The sequence below is a fragment of the Pelodiscus sinensis genome, chromosome 1, assembly GCF_049634645.1.
Source record: "Pelodiscus sinensis isolate JC-2024 chromosome 1, ASM4963464v1, whole genome shotgun sequence".
Classification (NCBI taxonomy): Eukaryota; Metazoa; Chordata; order Testudines; family Trionychidae; genus Pelodiscus; species Pelodiscus sinensis.
The window spans coordinates 193,176,872-193,192,446 of record NC_134711.1 but is presented as its reverse complement, the minus strand read 5'-3'; the positions used below and the strand labels follow the sequence as shown (position 1 = coordinate 193,192,446).

At 43.9% G+C, this 15,575-nt stretch overlaps 1 protein-coding gene across 4 annotated transcripts in view; it reads left to right on the top strand.

The window, feature by feature from the left end:
- Window positions 1–7,515: 7,515 nt before the first annotated feature.
- KDM6A (lysine demethylase 6A) overlaps window positions 7,516–15,575 on the top strand; it is a 299,506-nt gene continuing 291,446 nt past the window's right edge. For 3 of the 4 annotated variants that reach the window (XM_075912756.1, XM_075912767.1, XM_075912747.1), the window contains exons 1-2: window positions 7,516–8,141; window positions 8,356–8,419. In XM_075912756.1, the coding sequence (XP_075768871.1) occupies window positions 7,978–8,141; window positions 8,356–8,419 (228 nt within the window). In that variant the 5' untranslated portion in view covers window positions 7,516–7,977. The remainder of the gene's footprint in view (window positions 8,142–8,355; window positions 8,420–15,575) is intronic. The other variant, XM_075912776.1, reaches the window with a different exon arrangement.

Below are 15,575 nucleotides of genomic sequence, written 5' to 3'. Positions count from 1 at the left end.
TATTTCGAAATAACTTTGATGTGTAGACATACCTTATCCTTTTTTTAATGATTCCTAGCATCCTGTTTGCTTTTTTAACTGCTGCTGCACACTGTGTGGACTCCAACATCTCTTTCCTGATTAGTTTTAGCTAAATTAGCCCCCATAATATTGTATGTATAGTTGGGGTTATTTTTTCCAATGTGCATTACTTTTCATTTATCCAAATTAAATTTCATTTTCCATTTTGTTGCCCAATCACTTAGCTTTGTGAGATCTTTTTGAAGTTCTTCACAATCTGCTTTGGTCTTAACTATCTTGAGCAGTTTAGTATCGTCTGCAAACTTTGCCACCTCACTGTTTATCCCTTTCTTCAGATCATTAATGAATAAGTTGAATAGGATTGGTCCTAGAACTGACCTTTGGGGAACACCACTAGTTACCCCTCTCCATTCTGAAAATTTACCATTTATTCCTACCCTTTGTTTCCTGTCTTTTAACTGGTTCTCAGTCCATTAAAGGATTATCCCATGAGAACTTATTTTTCTTAAGAGCCTTTGGTGAGAGACCTTGTCAAAGGTTTTCTGGAAATCTAAGTACACTATATCTACTGAATCCTCCTTGTTCACTTGATTGTTGACCCCTTCAAAGAACTCTAATAGATTAGTAAGACATGATTTCCCTTTACAGAAACCATGTTGACTTTTGCCCAACAAATTATGTTCTTCTATGTGTCTGACAATTTTACTCTTTACTATTGTTTCAACTAATTTGCCCGGTACTGACATTAGACGTACTGTCTGTAATTGCCAGGATCACCTCTTGAGCCCTTTTTGAATATTGGCATTACATTAGCTATCTTCCTGTCACTGAGTACAGAAGCTGATTTAAAGGATAGGTTACAAACCATAGTTAATAGTTCTGCATAAAACATTACCTTTATAAACTGAGTAGATTTAGGTCTGCACTATTTGAGAAAAACATGCCCAAAACATCAACTCCCATGATGCTACTTTTATAGAGTCTCTTTTCAGAGTACATCTGCATGTTAAAATGAGGACTACAGCTGGGTGTTTTTTTTCTGTATTTTTAACCACATAGTTTCAGTGATGTTAGTTATACCCATCCATCCAGATTATTTGCATATAAGGTACATCCATCAATATATATATTTGCTGCTGCTGCAGTCTCTAACTTCTTGATTTCCTGGTTGGATAATGGCAAGGGATCCTGGGATTCATCCAGGTTAGCAGAAGGTACTGGAATTCAAGGGTAAAATCCTGATCCTATTAAAGTCAATGACAAAACTGTGAATGACTTCAGTAGGTCAGGATTTCACCATTGTTCACAGCAGTGTGAGGTTGCAAAGGTGACACTCGCAACTTCTAGGACCAAACTCTCATGCTAAATAAATCTAGTAGCGCTGGTTTTGATGCCTGATCTAGGTGGTGTAAATAGTCTCCTCTTTCATTTAAAGGAGATGGGCACAAACCCAAATGCTGAACTGTGGGAAAGCTCTAACCTAGATCTACACTTTGCAGCTTGTGCCAATTTTTGTTAGCTAATACTTGTATTGTGTTGCTGAAAGCTATTTAGATAGGCTTTCTTTTTATTAAACAGATTTTCATGGATGACGTGATTCCAAATAGGAGGGAATATTGGTCTGGGCAATAATAAATGAGAAGGAAAACCAGCCTGAGTAGACAAATGAATGTGAAAAGAGGTGTCTATGAGGTCATTTTTATATTAAGATGTGGTCCACACTGTGAAAAGTTTGAGAGCCATCTAATAGAAAAGCAAATACAAAAATTTCAAATATTGCATTACAGAACTTTTCTGAAGTCAAGTATTTTTATTAGGTAAAGTTCCTTATTAAAATGCTAAAGTGACAAGAAGTCCTGTGGCACCTTAAAGACTAACAGATTTATTGGAGCATAAGCTTTCGTGGGCAAAGACCCACTTAGTCAGATGCATGTAATAGAAATTCCAGAGGCAGATATAAATATAAAGGCATAAGAAAAGAGTACCAATCAAGAGTAAGACTAGAGATAACAAGGTCAATTCAGTCAGGGAGGATGAGGCCCACTTCTAGCAGCTGATGTGGAGGTGTGAACACCAAGAGAAGAGAAACTGCTTTTGTAGTTGGCTAGCCATTCATAGTCTTTGCTTAATCCTAAATTGATAGTGTCAAATTTGCAGATGAACTGTAGCTCAGCAGTTTCTCTTCGAAGTTTTTGTTGAAAACTGTTCTTGAGTTTTTTGAAGTTTTTTTGTTGCAGGATGGCTACCTTTAAATCTGCTACTGTGTGTCCAGGGAGATTGAAGTGTTCTCCTACACATTTTTGTATATTACCATTCCTGATACCTGATTTGTGTCTGTTTATTCTTTTACGTAGGGACTGTCCAGTTTGGCCAATGTATATAGCAGAGGGGCATTACTGGCACATGATAGTGCATGCTAGTTATTACTCTTGCTTATTTTTGGCAGTATGGTCTAGTGGTTTGAGCATTCAGTTATATTTTATTTTATACACATGAAAAATAGACTTTTGAACAAATTTTGAGTTTTTGAAATCATAGGGTGTGTGCAGCATACAAAATCATGGCTACTTTTCACAAATGGGCCTAGCACATTCAATTATTTTGTACTTCTTTAAATCAGTGGGAACTTTGTCACTAACTTCTGTGGGTGTGAGATCAGGCTCTAAGTTTGAGTCTTGTTGTTTGCAGTGAAATACTAATTTTAAATAGCATATACAGTAAAACTCCAATAGTCCGGTATCCAATAGTCCGGCACTTCTGATAGTCTGGCATCAAAATGGCAAGAGCCTAGTGAGTGAGCTACGGCAAAAAATGAGTCACAAGGCAACAGTGGCAGCAGCTGAACTGAGCAAAAAGGGTAAAAAAGGCTTAAAAACACTAAAACATTACAGTATACTGAATACAGTATGTACAATAAAAAGGGTTAAGAACACTTTATATACACTATATAATTTATACAGTATATATAACCATCTTATATAGTATCTCCTGGTAGTCCGGCATTTTTGATAATCTGGCACCACCTAGGTCCCATAGGTTCCGGATTATCGGAAGTCTATTGTATAACAAGCCATTTGAATGTAAAAGGAAAAGAAAAATGAGGCCCCAAAGATCCTACCTGTAATGTTAGAGGCTAACTTTGCGACAACAATAAAAATCTCAATTTTGTTAACTACACTTTTTCATAGATACTACAGAAAAAATCAATTTCCTCTATGTGACAGGTTAATTAATGTATCTGATGGAAAGGATGTTAGGTCACATAATTTTCAAGAAGAGAAGATCAAACAGTTGGAAAATAGAGAAAATAGTTTTTATCCGATAAGTTTATTCTAATATAAATCAGAGTTAATATATTACAGACTTAAAATTTTGTTCTAACTTTTGAAAGTAAATTAGCAGTGACAAAGATTTGGGGAACAGAAATTTTCATATGGGTAAACAACTGTGCCTGCAAAAATACATACACACCTCTTGCAAACTGCATTCCCTGCATTTGAGTACAAAAATGGTAATAATATGCATAATACAAAGTATATTGGGGCATGTCTACACTGGGGAGTTATTTCAAAGTAACTCCTCTTATTTTGAAATAATGTGAGCATCCACACTACCAAGCCTGTTATTTCAAAATAACAAGCCCTTTATTTCGAAATAACCTTGTAGAAGAGAACTGAGGGAAGCGTGTGCAATGTGTGTTGGAGAATTGAGGGTGAAGAGAGGGATTATATGCAAATTTGTATATGAAGGTAAATATTTTTTCTCTGGTGTTTTGGTGAATTCCTGTAGGCAGGTCTTCTCAGAGCTGGGTGGTGAGGGAAGCGCAGACACAGGGATTAAGCTGGACATATGGAAACTGGTCTCAGGCTGCTGTATTGTACTCCGGATCTCAGCTTTCATTAAAAAAAAAAAAAAGAAGTGTTAGCCCTTCTATTTGCAATGAAAATCTTCAGACTGTGAACACAGTTTAACTGATCCCATGTTATCCACAGAAAGCTTGAAATCTCTGAGATTTATGAACAACTCTTGTCATTCCAGTGGGAAGTTAATGAGATGCTAAATGATATTATAAATGTCAACATTAATAATTTCACTGATGAAGAAAGCATGAAAGATAAGGAGGATCACATTATGGAGAGCTGCTAAATCTACCTTTTGACATTTGATTTTGCCATCCAGTTGTTGGAGTAGTTGGGGGAATACCACTTATTTGCTAGTTTAAAAAAAAAGAGCAAAGTCAAAGGAGGCTAGCAGAACCCAACGAAATAGCTATCCCGCGTCTTCACAGCAAATCCGTTATTTCAAAATATATCAGGCTCGCTGTTCTGACTTCCCTGTAAACCTCATTCCATGAGGAGTAAGGGACATTTTAGAATAGTGGGTTATTTCGAAATTTGGCACAGTGTAGATAGCGCCAAATTATGAAATAAGCTATTTTGAAATAAGATTGAAATAAAATACACAATTTGCGTAGCTCAAATTGCGTGTCTTATTTTGAGCTATGGTGCAGTGTAGACGTACCCTACAAAGCCTGTTATTTTGAATTAAAGTACTTGTTATTTCAAAATAATAATTCCTGCTTGTGAAGAGGAATGAGTTCATTTTGAAATAGTTATTTCAGGGGTTATTTCAAAATAATTTATTTTGAAATAACCTGGTAGTGCAGACATAGCCTGAGAGATCAAGGAAAGCATACATGATTATAATTTGAACATTTATATAAACTACAGTGAATAGGGTGGGGTTTAAGCAATTGAATGTCCTAAATATACCATGGCATAGGATTCCCTGAATCTCTGATCCTGCACTTGGAGTGGTAGGGAAGCTTTCCTATACTACCAGATATTTAGAGGTAGGGCAGTGGCATCGGCCCTCTTCTCTTGACCAAGACATTAAGCCTGAGAATGGATTTGGGATCTCTCTCCCAAGGAGACAAATAGATTGAGGTAGATCTGCTTGGGAGGGATGGGTAAGCCTGGTACACTCTTTTTCCAGAGTCTTCTGTTGGGATAATTGTATCACAATCCTATCACAGCTATTATTTCAGACTGTCTGCAGACTTAGGCAGACATTACTGCTTGATAATACAGTTCATATTTTCAAATTTTCTTCAAAATCATGAGGGCTAGAAACTTAGTTTTTAAAAATGAAATATAATATTCCAACAATCACATGACTCCAAGAATAGGAGTTCTAAACATAGGCCTCTCTAATCTTGATGTCTTAAAATCTAAAAGGTGAGGGATCTCAACTGGAGCAAAGCATGTACAATGCATAGAGCTTGGGAGAATTTCTTTTTTTTCTTTTCAGCTTGACCACTTAAGTGAAGATGGAAGGTAAAGGTTGATTGAAGTTTAAGGGAGGAAATTATAGTTGTATGAAGTGGCTGATGAAAAGACAAATGGAAAGCTGGATGAGGTAGCATGGAAACCTGCATGTAGGAGAGGGAATGTGTTTTAAGCAGATTAAGTACACAGAGCGGTTAAGCGAAGGCCTGAAAATGGAGAGTTGATAATTGGTGAATGAAGGAGTTAAGGTGGAGAAGCCCCAGGTGTTAGGGGAGATACTGAAATAAGAGGCTGCTTCTAAGAACTCTCCTGAAGGGTACGCACAAGGGTATGCTTTCTGCCATGCTTATTCACACTGAGCAGTGCTCTAATCCACAATATTGACCTCCCTTAGTTTGGCAAATTTTCTGGTTCAGCATTGGTCAGGTCCTGAGGGTGCTGGACTAAAGAGGTTCTAACTGTACTACATTGTAAGGGGCTGAGCAAGGCTCTCTCAGTGACTAAATACCAGCCTGAGATACAATATTTCCAGCACATCCCTTAAAAAACAATTGTGTAGAAGAGGTGTGAGATCAAAAGCGAGCAGTAGAACTTTGCCAAAACACCCTTTCTTCCCTCTGCTAGTCTAACGCAATGGTGGCCTTTGATCCTGTCACTTGCCACTTTAGAACATTTCTGAAGCCATGCTGCCTCAGAACAGAAAGAAACTGACTGCTGAAGACAGGTTGCCTTTCCAATCCCAGGACTCAGGAGTTTCAGAAGATTGTTTCCCTCCCTTGTAGGGAGATTACAAGTAGGGAGCTATCCCATAGTATAACAGCTGAGGAGCTGCTCCCTAAACAGATCAGCATAATTTAGTAACATAGAAAACCTTGGAATTTCCTGGCTCTGTCAGTCAGTTTTAGTATGTGTGAATTAACTAAGTCTAAACCAGCAGTGTTTTGAGTTCCTCGGTATCTTTGGGTGAAGGCAGCAACTAAATAATCCCCCCCAACGCTGAATTACTGTGTATTAACCGGCCTTAATTCAACAGAAAATAAACGAGGCAAGTAGTTATCTGTTTTATACTTTAATTCATGGATTGTCTTTCCAAAAGTGTATGGCTAAGCTCCCAAATCCAGTAACAGAGGGAGAGTTCCGGCAAGCTGAGTGTTGGGTGTAGCATTAATGGTCTGTTTCTGGCTTCTTCAGAAAGTCCCCTAATTCTTTACTTCCATCGCACAAAAAAAAAAAAAAACCAACCAACCAGACAGGCAAACAGGAGAGCGCGACGCAGGTGACCCTCCGCCTCCCGCGTATTTTCCTCTCCACTTCTGCCTACTGCAGGCGCCGGGACACCAGCGGCCTGAGCGCTTCCGAGCGGGGGGAGGGGGCCTCGACCTACTCCACCCCGTGCATGCGCAAAGCCGCGCGGCTACAGCGAGCGCCTGTCAGGGGCCGCCTGGCGGGGGTGGGGCGCTTCGCCCCGGGTCACCCAGCGCAGGGGCCGCTGAGCGCGCAGCCCGACGCCAGCGGGAAGGGGCTGAGCCCCCGCCACGGTCCCTGCCCGCGCCCGGTGCCGACGGGCTGTATGGGGGGGGGGGGGGCACTAGGGCGTCTCCCCGGGCAGCACCGTCCCGGCTCCGCGCCCGCGCAGGGAGAATCTTCCAGGAGCAGAAGTGGCGGCTGCGCCCCCCAGTCGGGCGCGGGGCCGCTCCACTCGCGCGGCGGGAGCCATGATTGCCCGGCGGTGCCAGGGGAGCCACGCCCTGGGCCCGGCCCCGGGGCGGCTCCTCGCCAACGGCTGCCCCCGCCCCCGCATCGCCGCCGCAGCCGGGCCCCGGGAGACGCGCTACCCTGCCAGCTAGAAACGCGCCCAGCTCCTGAGGAGCGGATCCCTCCCCCGCTCCTCTCCCGCCACTCCCCACCGTGCGCCCCTCCCTTATTATTTAATGAATACACACAAACATGCTGTGCCTGAGTAACTGCCAAAGCTCTACGACTGACAGGAGCCTGGACCAATAACAAGCAGACTCCTCACGCAGTCCTGCCCTCAGGACATCCCTCGACCAATGACGGGATGGCAGGTACGGGGGCAGGCACCGAGCGCCAACCAAGCTGCAGCGCAGCGGTGGAAGGGCGCTATCACTGACGTAAGTCAACAAAGGTCACGTGCAGCGCTGCGGCGGCGGCGATTGGCTGGGCGGCCCCGGGCGGGCGGGGGAGCAAAGGGGGGGTCACGGTGGCGGCGTGGGGTTCGCTGTGTGACACAATTACAACAACTTTGTGCAGCTGCTGGGGAAGTTTGTACAGGCAACAAATACACCCTGCGCGGGCGGGCGGGGGGACCCTGTCACCCCGACTCCACGCACCCCGCGCCGCCGGGGCCAGCAGCGCAGCAGCGATGTAAACACGGCTCCGCCGCCATCGCCGCCTGCAGCCGCCGCCTCCTCCCCCCAGCCTCCAGCGCCGGGGCGCTCTTCCCCCTCCCCCTCCTCCTCCGAGCCGCGGGGCTTCCCCCCGCCTCCCTCCTCCCCTCCCTCCCTCCCTCCCCCTCCCTGCCGGCTGTTGTTGTTGTAATAAAAGTTGTGGTGTGTGTGTCGGGCGCCCCGCCCCGCCCGGCACTGGGGGGCGTTGGGGGCGCGCCGGGGGGGCGGTTGTGATTGTGAGTTAATTACGCTGCGTTTCCATGAAATCGTGCGGAGTGTCGCTCGCCGCCGCTGCCGCCGCCTCTGCTGCTCCTTTCGGGGATGAGGAAAAGAAAATGGCGGCGGGGAAAGCGAGCGGCCAGAGCGAGGAGGACTTCGCCAGCCTGACAGCCGAGGAGAGAGCAGCCCTCTCCGGCCTCGACAGGTACCCGCGCCCCCCTGCCTCCCTGTCCCGCCGCTCTCCCCTCCCCTCCCCGCCGCGGCGCCCTGCTCGGGCAGGGCCAGGGCGCCCGTCTCCGTGCGGGGCTTGTGCGGGCTCCCGGCCGGCTCCGCTCTGCCAGCGCGCCCCGTGCGGGGGCTTCTCCCCTGACTAACGCTGCGCCTTGTGCTTCTCTCCCCCTCCCGTTCCCCCTCCGCAGCCGAGTCTTCGGGTTTCTGAGGCTTCATGAAGATGGCGCCAGAACGAAGGCCTTGCTGTTAAAGGTAAGAGGATGGGGGGAGGAGGGAGCCAGCCCAGCCCCGCCACCCTCCCCCCGCCTGAGCTTGCACGGCGTGTGCGTGTGCACGGGGTGGCACCGCCACAGCCCGGGGGGAGAGACGCGCTGGGGCCCACGGGCTCGCCCCTCGCCTCTCTCCGTGTGTCTTCGCTCTCGCCCGCCCTGCCAGGCGCGCACAGCCCGCAGCTGCCCCCCTAGTGCACATATCGCCCGGAGCGCAGGGCGGGGATGGGGCCTGCGGCTCCTCCGCCACTTTCTGGGGTTTGGCCAGAACTGGGACGGAAAGTGCCTGCGCGTCAGGCCGGAGTCTCGGGCTCTGGAGCAAACGGCGAGAAGTGCGGGGCGACCCGGGAGGGTGGGCGTGAGGCGCTTCTGACGTTCCCCCAGACCCTCTCTGGGGATTTCAGTCCCGTTCGCATTGGGCTCGGGCTGCGCGGACCCTGCCAAATCCCGGCCCGCGGCCCTCACCCCACTGCTGGCCGGAGTGGCGGAAACGCGGCCTCTTGGTTTGGGATCGCTGTAGTGCGGGAGTTGTGTGTCGTTTCGAAGTCAGTCGCTAAGTGACTTGTTTGCTTTCTGGGTCCATCTGTTAAACGTGTAACTTCTAGCGGAGTGATTCCCCATCTGCCCTGGCCGCCCCGCTCCTGCGCTGCTCCCAAGGAAAGGCGCACACTGGAGCCTGTTTGGGCTTTATACGCACACGTTTGTTTCTATGAAAAGTTGTTGGCCCTGTCATTTAGTTAAGTAATGGCTGCTCCTGTCGGCCCAAGATGGCCGGACAGGGAGGAGAAAGAGAAAGGGGAGGGGGGAGGTAAACAGGGAAATAAATAGTAGGAATGAGTATACACATCGGCTGAAATGTGCAGCCCCCACTGTGGTTAAGGGAAACTCTCTTGTGCATTGCAAGATTCTTCTCGTTGCTTTCCTAACGTAGACTACAGCGTTTGCAAACCTGGCGTAATCCTTATCAACCTGTAGCACATTTAGCTTCCCATCCACAAGCTAGTGACAAAGGCTGTGCAGCTGGAGTAACTGTCAGTTTGTATCTTAAGACTGAAAACAGAAGAAAATACTTGGATCAAATTATTTTGTACACCATTAATAGATAACTCAGTTGCAGCAATAGACGTTGAATGATTTTGATACTCTGCTGGTTTCTGCTTTGGAGTTAGTAGCTTTCCATTTGACACTTTTCTCATCCTATTGTGTCCATGTTGGATGTGAATGTTTTTACATTATTTTTGTCTGATTTTTTTTTTTAAAGCATACCTCCAGAGTATGTTGAATAGAGTAGTTTTGAGTCTTAATATAGGTCTAGTTGCTTTTTGGTATAATGGCAAAGCTTAATATTAGAACAATTACAACATATTTTCTTTAGTCTTCTGTTGTACAAAACTAAGGTTTGCTTTGTTGCTTATAAGTTTTGAAGTTATTTACAAACTTTCATAAATCCTATAAAATAGGAACATGACATCAAAATGCTTAAATCTTTATTCTTTTAATTGATGTCTAATATGTGGATGATTATAATAGGTAATTTTAAATAGTACTGAGTGACTAGAAACTGACTTTGAGGTGGCACTTGAAGACACTTAAACTTATTACATCCTAATTTTTATGTGGGTTTCTTGCAATTTGAGTACATTATTTATAGTTTGTTTTGTGAAATGTAGTAGTAAAGCAATTTCAGCTCTGACAGCTAAGCTTTGACTCCTGCCATCTTATGTAGTTGTACTTTTAATTCAAATTGGTCAATTTAATGTGTGTGTGTGGATATATATATAAAAACCATATGCTATAGTGGTATGTTTTATGGCTTTTTGAAGCTGACTTTTACAAATGCTTTAGATGTTATCTTTTATTACACGAACATTTACAATCTGTAAATTATAATAGGCAAATATCCCAATCTTCCTTATAATAGCCTGAATTTTCCTTATAATATTTTCTGATTTTTGCATATTGGAAATACATAAAATACAGATCACCTCATGAAATGACTTTTGTTATTTTTGGCTGACACGTTATTAAAAAATCAAGAGAATTATTTCAAGAGTAAAAGAACGTTACTATTCAGTACAAGGTATTTGGTAAGTTCTTGCAAAAGATCATATTACTCTGTTTATCAATGTAGTTTACTTCAAGTTTTTTTTTATTTTCCCTCTTTGAATCACACTAAGTTTAAGATGCAATACTTATGATCTAGTCACTTTTTTCATATGAACTTCGTATTAGATCAAGCTCTGAACCAGAAGGGATTTAGGCTGGATGACGAAAGAGATTATCAACATTTGATATGTCACTTCCAGCAATAAAAAAATTAGTTAGCCATTGTAACCTGGAATACTGCTGTACTGTTGTTGAAGTTAAATTAACTTAAGTCTGTGCATGAAAGAATAATAGCTAGCAAAACTCCTAGACTCTCCAATTATGAAATACTATCTTCCTGATTCAGAATTAACTAGCCATAACGTTAAGGGCTCTGCTATAGTGTTTATTTACAGTTGCACAGATGCTGTTCCATGAGGAATTGTCCTAAGAGTAGTCGTCTCCAGGCTTTTTAAGCACAATTTCACTTTTTGAATTTAAGTCCAATCTAGGATCTACCTCAAACTCAAATACCCTTGTCCCACCTGCTTCGTGCCCCTTCTCCAATGCCGGCCCCTGCTTACTCCATTCTCCCTCCTTTCCATCAGGCAAGGACAGAGGGTTGGGATGCAGGCTCTGGTCTTCGGTTAAGGGATTTGGAGTGTGAGAGGGGCTCTGAGCTGAGCCTGGTGCAAGAGGGGGTTCAGGGTAAGATTCTGTAATGGAGTTTGGGTCGGGGGGAGGAGCTCAGGGCTAAGGCGGATGATTAGGGTGGAGGAGGGGGTTCATGACTGAGGCAGGAGTTCAGGATGCAGGCTCCAGCTAGACACTGCTTACCATAGGTAGCTCCTGGGTGGTGGTGCAGTGGGCTGAGGCAGGCTCACCCCTACCTTGGCCCTGCACCACTGTCAAGAGCAGCCAGAAAACTCCCTCCATCCCAAGCCTTGTTGTCCCCCTCCCCCTTCCAGTCTGTGGCAATTGAATATAGGGTGGGAGGGGAGCACTCTGACATCAGCACCCCTCCTCTCCACTGCCTTGCCCTGTACAACAAAGAGTAGGCTCTGGAGAGTGGGGGCAGCTCCTAGACAAAGGGCAGGCCATGCACATCAATAGGGGGAGGGGCAGCTGAAGCACTGTGCTTGATAGCCTCTTGGCCAAACCAGTCAGGATCACCTGTCAGAGACTCTAAGATCTACCAATAGATCCCAATCTACTGGTTGGTGAACACTCTCTTAGGCTGTGTCTACACTGGGCCACTTATTCCGGAAAATCAGCTGCTTTTCCGGAATAAGCTGCAAGCTGTCTACACTGGCCCTTGAATTTCCGGAAAAGCAACAACGCTGTACTGTACAAAATCAGCCGCTATTCCGGAAAAACTATTCTGCTCCCGCTCGGGCATAAGTCCTTATTCTGGAACACTGTTCCAGAAAAGGGCCAGTGTAGACAGCCCAGTAGTCTTTTCCGGAAAAAAGCCCCGATCGCGAAAATGGCGATCGGGGCTCTTTTCCAGAAAAGCGCGTCTACATTGGCCACAGATGCTTTTCCGGAAAAAGGGCTTTGCCGGAAAAGCAGCCTGCCAATGTAGACGCTCCTTTTCCAGAAAAACTGAAAACGGAATAGTATTCCGTTTTAAGCATTTCTGGAAATTCATGCCAGTGTAGACACAGCCTTAGAGTATATCTACTCTGCATTTAAAAACCCACAACTGGCCTGTGCTCACTGGGCTAAGGAGCAATTTAATTGTGGTGTAAACATGCAGGCTTGTGCTTGAGTCTGGGTACTGGAACCCTTGTAAGGTGCCTAGAGCTTGGGCTGATGAGCCCTGAACTCTACACTTCAATTAAACAACTCCTTAGATTGAGTCTATGCATGCCTTATTGCATTAAAGATGCTTAGAGACAGAATTCTTACTGATGTTCCCATTCATCGAAGGAGTAGTTAGTCATTGCAACCCACTTTTGTCTGGCAAGCTTTACTGGCTAGAGAATGAAGAGGAAAGGATCGTAGTCTTGCCTATTTCTGATAGCCTTCCTGAGACTAAAAATATTTTCAAACGGGAGGAAGAAGGCACTCTTGTGCTCTATGTAGGATGGAGTTTACTCCTTTCTCACTCTGAACACTTGCTGATGATGGTTGTTTCCTAAGGTGGTGGTGGTGGTCTGTAGGATGTGTCCTTGTAGAACGTATGTTATTGAATGCTGCCTTTACGCTTACGATAGTGTGTATATTATAACATCGGACTGGCTTATCTTGTGTTCTGTGGCATACAGTATTAAAAATCTAGTCTAGAATAGATGCATGTTGCTGAACACGGTATGCATTATCTGCTTAAAATAACTGAAACTTTGGTGACGTTATTGTATGGTTATATGAAACAGAAGAATTACTGTTTTCTAAACTTTCAGCTTGATTTTATAGGAATGAATCCTGAAAATATTGTTTTGGAAGGTGTTTTCAGTGTTAGGAGTGCGCTTTGTTTGTTTTTGTTTTGTTTGTTTGTTTGTTTGTTTTTTAATTCTAAAGGTGCTGGTACTCCAGGGGGAAAAGTTGTTGAGCTGTGACTGGAGGTGCCTGTACAGCGTACTGGGCAGTACCGTCACAAAAAAAAGCATCGGTTACTAGTATTGCTTCTTATGGGGCTGCTAGGGTCTGGTATAGGATGTGTTTACATTCTCATTGAAATGCTGAGATCCTTCACCTGAAGGTCATACATGAAAGTGCAAAATGCCCTTTTTGGTATCTTGATGTCTTTAGTATGTTCGTACTCTCCTTCCCTTTTTCCTGCCTCCCCTGCCCCTGCTAGTGAAGGATTTAAAAGAAAATGGCAGTTATAATAGTGAAACTAGATTGCAAGGAGAGCCTTTTATAATGTTCAGGTTGTATTTAGTCAAAGTTGACATTTATTTCTTGTGACAAATGTTCATTTAATAAGATATAATTGTTTGGCTTTTGTATTAGAATGTTGCAGATTATGTAACCTTGGGTTCAACATGAGTTACTAACAACTCCTGTTCATTGAATTTGATTAAAGTTTGAAATACTGTACAAAATCAAACATTATTTAAAGACAGGAAACAAAGTGTAATTGATTTTAAAAGTAGTTTTATATACTACACCTGTGCTTCAGTTTGTCTCAAGTTGTATGATTTCTATGATCAAAGAGTTTGCATTTCCCCTGTTGTGCAGGTGCCCCACACAAACTGGGAAAAATGATTAAGTAGTTACGTGCATTGCTATGTGATTCACAAAATAATGGATAGAAAGAATATTGTGATCTTCCATTATCCTTTCTTTACATGCTTGTAGCAGAGTAACAAATATGTGAATGCCAAATATGTGAATGCCAATGTGAATTATGTTGACCGTGTCCCTTTAATGCTGGCTGTCAGTTTTCTGCTAACATATAGTTCAGCATCCTTATTTTTAATTATAGCAGAGTACTTGAAAAGTAGTTAAAAAGGAAAATCTTTAGCATAAAAATCTTAACTGTAATATAGCGACCGACTTTTATGCCTCTTAAAACCTTTTGGATTAATTTGTTTTCATCATAACAGAAGAGAAACATTCCTTTAAAATAATTACACTGCTTATCTAATGTAATGGCAGTGCTGGGAGCAGGGGAACTTGGGTATTGGTATCATGAGACTCTTGTAAAAGTGTGCTAAAGAGGGGGTAATGTAATGTTCTGTAAATTATTGCTGAGCTCCTATTTCATAGATCATGTTAAACATAAGACAAATTTAGAATTTATTATTAAAATGAGTTGTTTAACATGCTTACATATGAGTGTGGAGAAAGATGAAGTAAGTTAGTTTTACAGGCAGTAACATACCTGGAAACTTGAGTTGCTAATCTTCTTGTAAACTACCTTGAAGTGGAACAGTTTGAAGTAAAATTCTATAGTAAAGTTTCTTAGATACTTGAGGTTGGTTTATGGATTTCAGGTTAGCTGCTTGTTTTTCTGTATTCCATGTCTGTTTAAAGGCGCAGATTATTTATTTAAAAAAAGAGGAAGAAATGGTTGGATAGATTCTATTATTCCTGGTTGTACAGTATTATATCTTAACAATCTTTTAAAATTGTGTGTGGCTATTAATAGCAATTGTGTTTTACAGGTTGTACCTCCCTTAACTGGAACTCTTTGGTCCAGCAACATCCATGGTCCAGCAGGACCACAGATGTTCCTGGACCACAGAGTCCAGGTATAAGGAGGTCAGGCTGCAGGTCAGGAGCAGGGGAAGAAGGGTATGATTCAGCCAGGACCCTCATGTTGAGAGTGGAGGGCTCAGCAGGGAGTTCTGGCCCCTTTTGCCAGGTGGTAGCAGGGGGCTGGCAGCAGCTGCGGAGCCCCAGAAGCTGCAGAGGCATGGCAGGGCAGGTAGCAGTAGGGCTCAACTGGAGTCCTAGTTGGGGGCAGCACGGACCACAGTAGGAGGGACCTCCCCTCGTTTGGCAAATCTACTTGTTGGGAACCAGTCAGATCCCTAGGGTACTGGGCGAGGGAGGTACAACCTGAACTTAAAGGACGGGTATTTCTCTGTCATGTTTGTATGCATAATCTGGTAGACTGTTTGCAGCCTAATAAGCACATAGCTGCATCCCATGTGACATCTTCAGGGCCATACAGATAGCGTATATAGAGAGAGTTGTATATATGTGGTCCACAATGGTAAAAGTTGAGAACCACAGCGCTATATGATGATGATGTTCTTTTCTTGTCTTAAAATGTATGGAAAATTTTACAATGACAGTAGATTTGCCAGGCAAGGATCGTGAAAAGAGATGAATGGTAAGCACTGTGTTCATTTAACAGATAGTGAATGGATGCACAGTGAGAAAGAAATAACTTTCCTAAGGTCACATAAGTGGCAAAGATGGGAACAAAATCCATGTACAGTAAAAGCTGTTTTATCTAGCATGTTGGGGTAATGAAGGTGCCAGTAAATAAAAAGTGCCTGTTAATTAAGATGGAGGGAATTTGGACATGGTAGGGAGTGTGAGGGAGGGGGTTGGACTGTGGGAGGGAGTTCTAGGTGCTGGATCTGGGGATACTT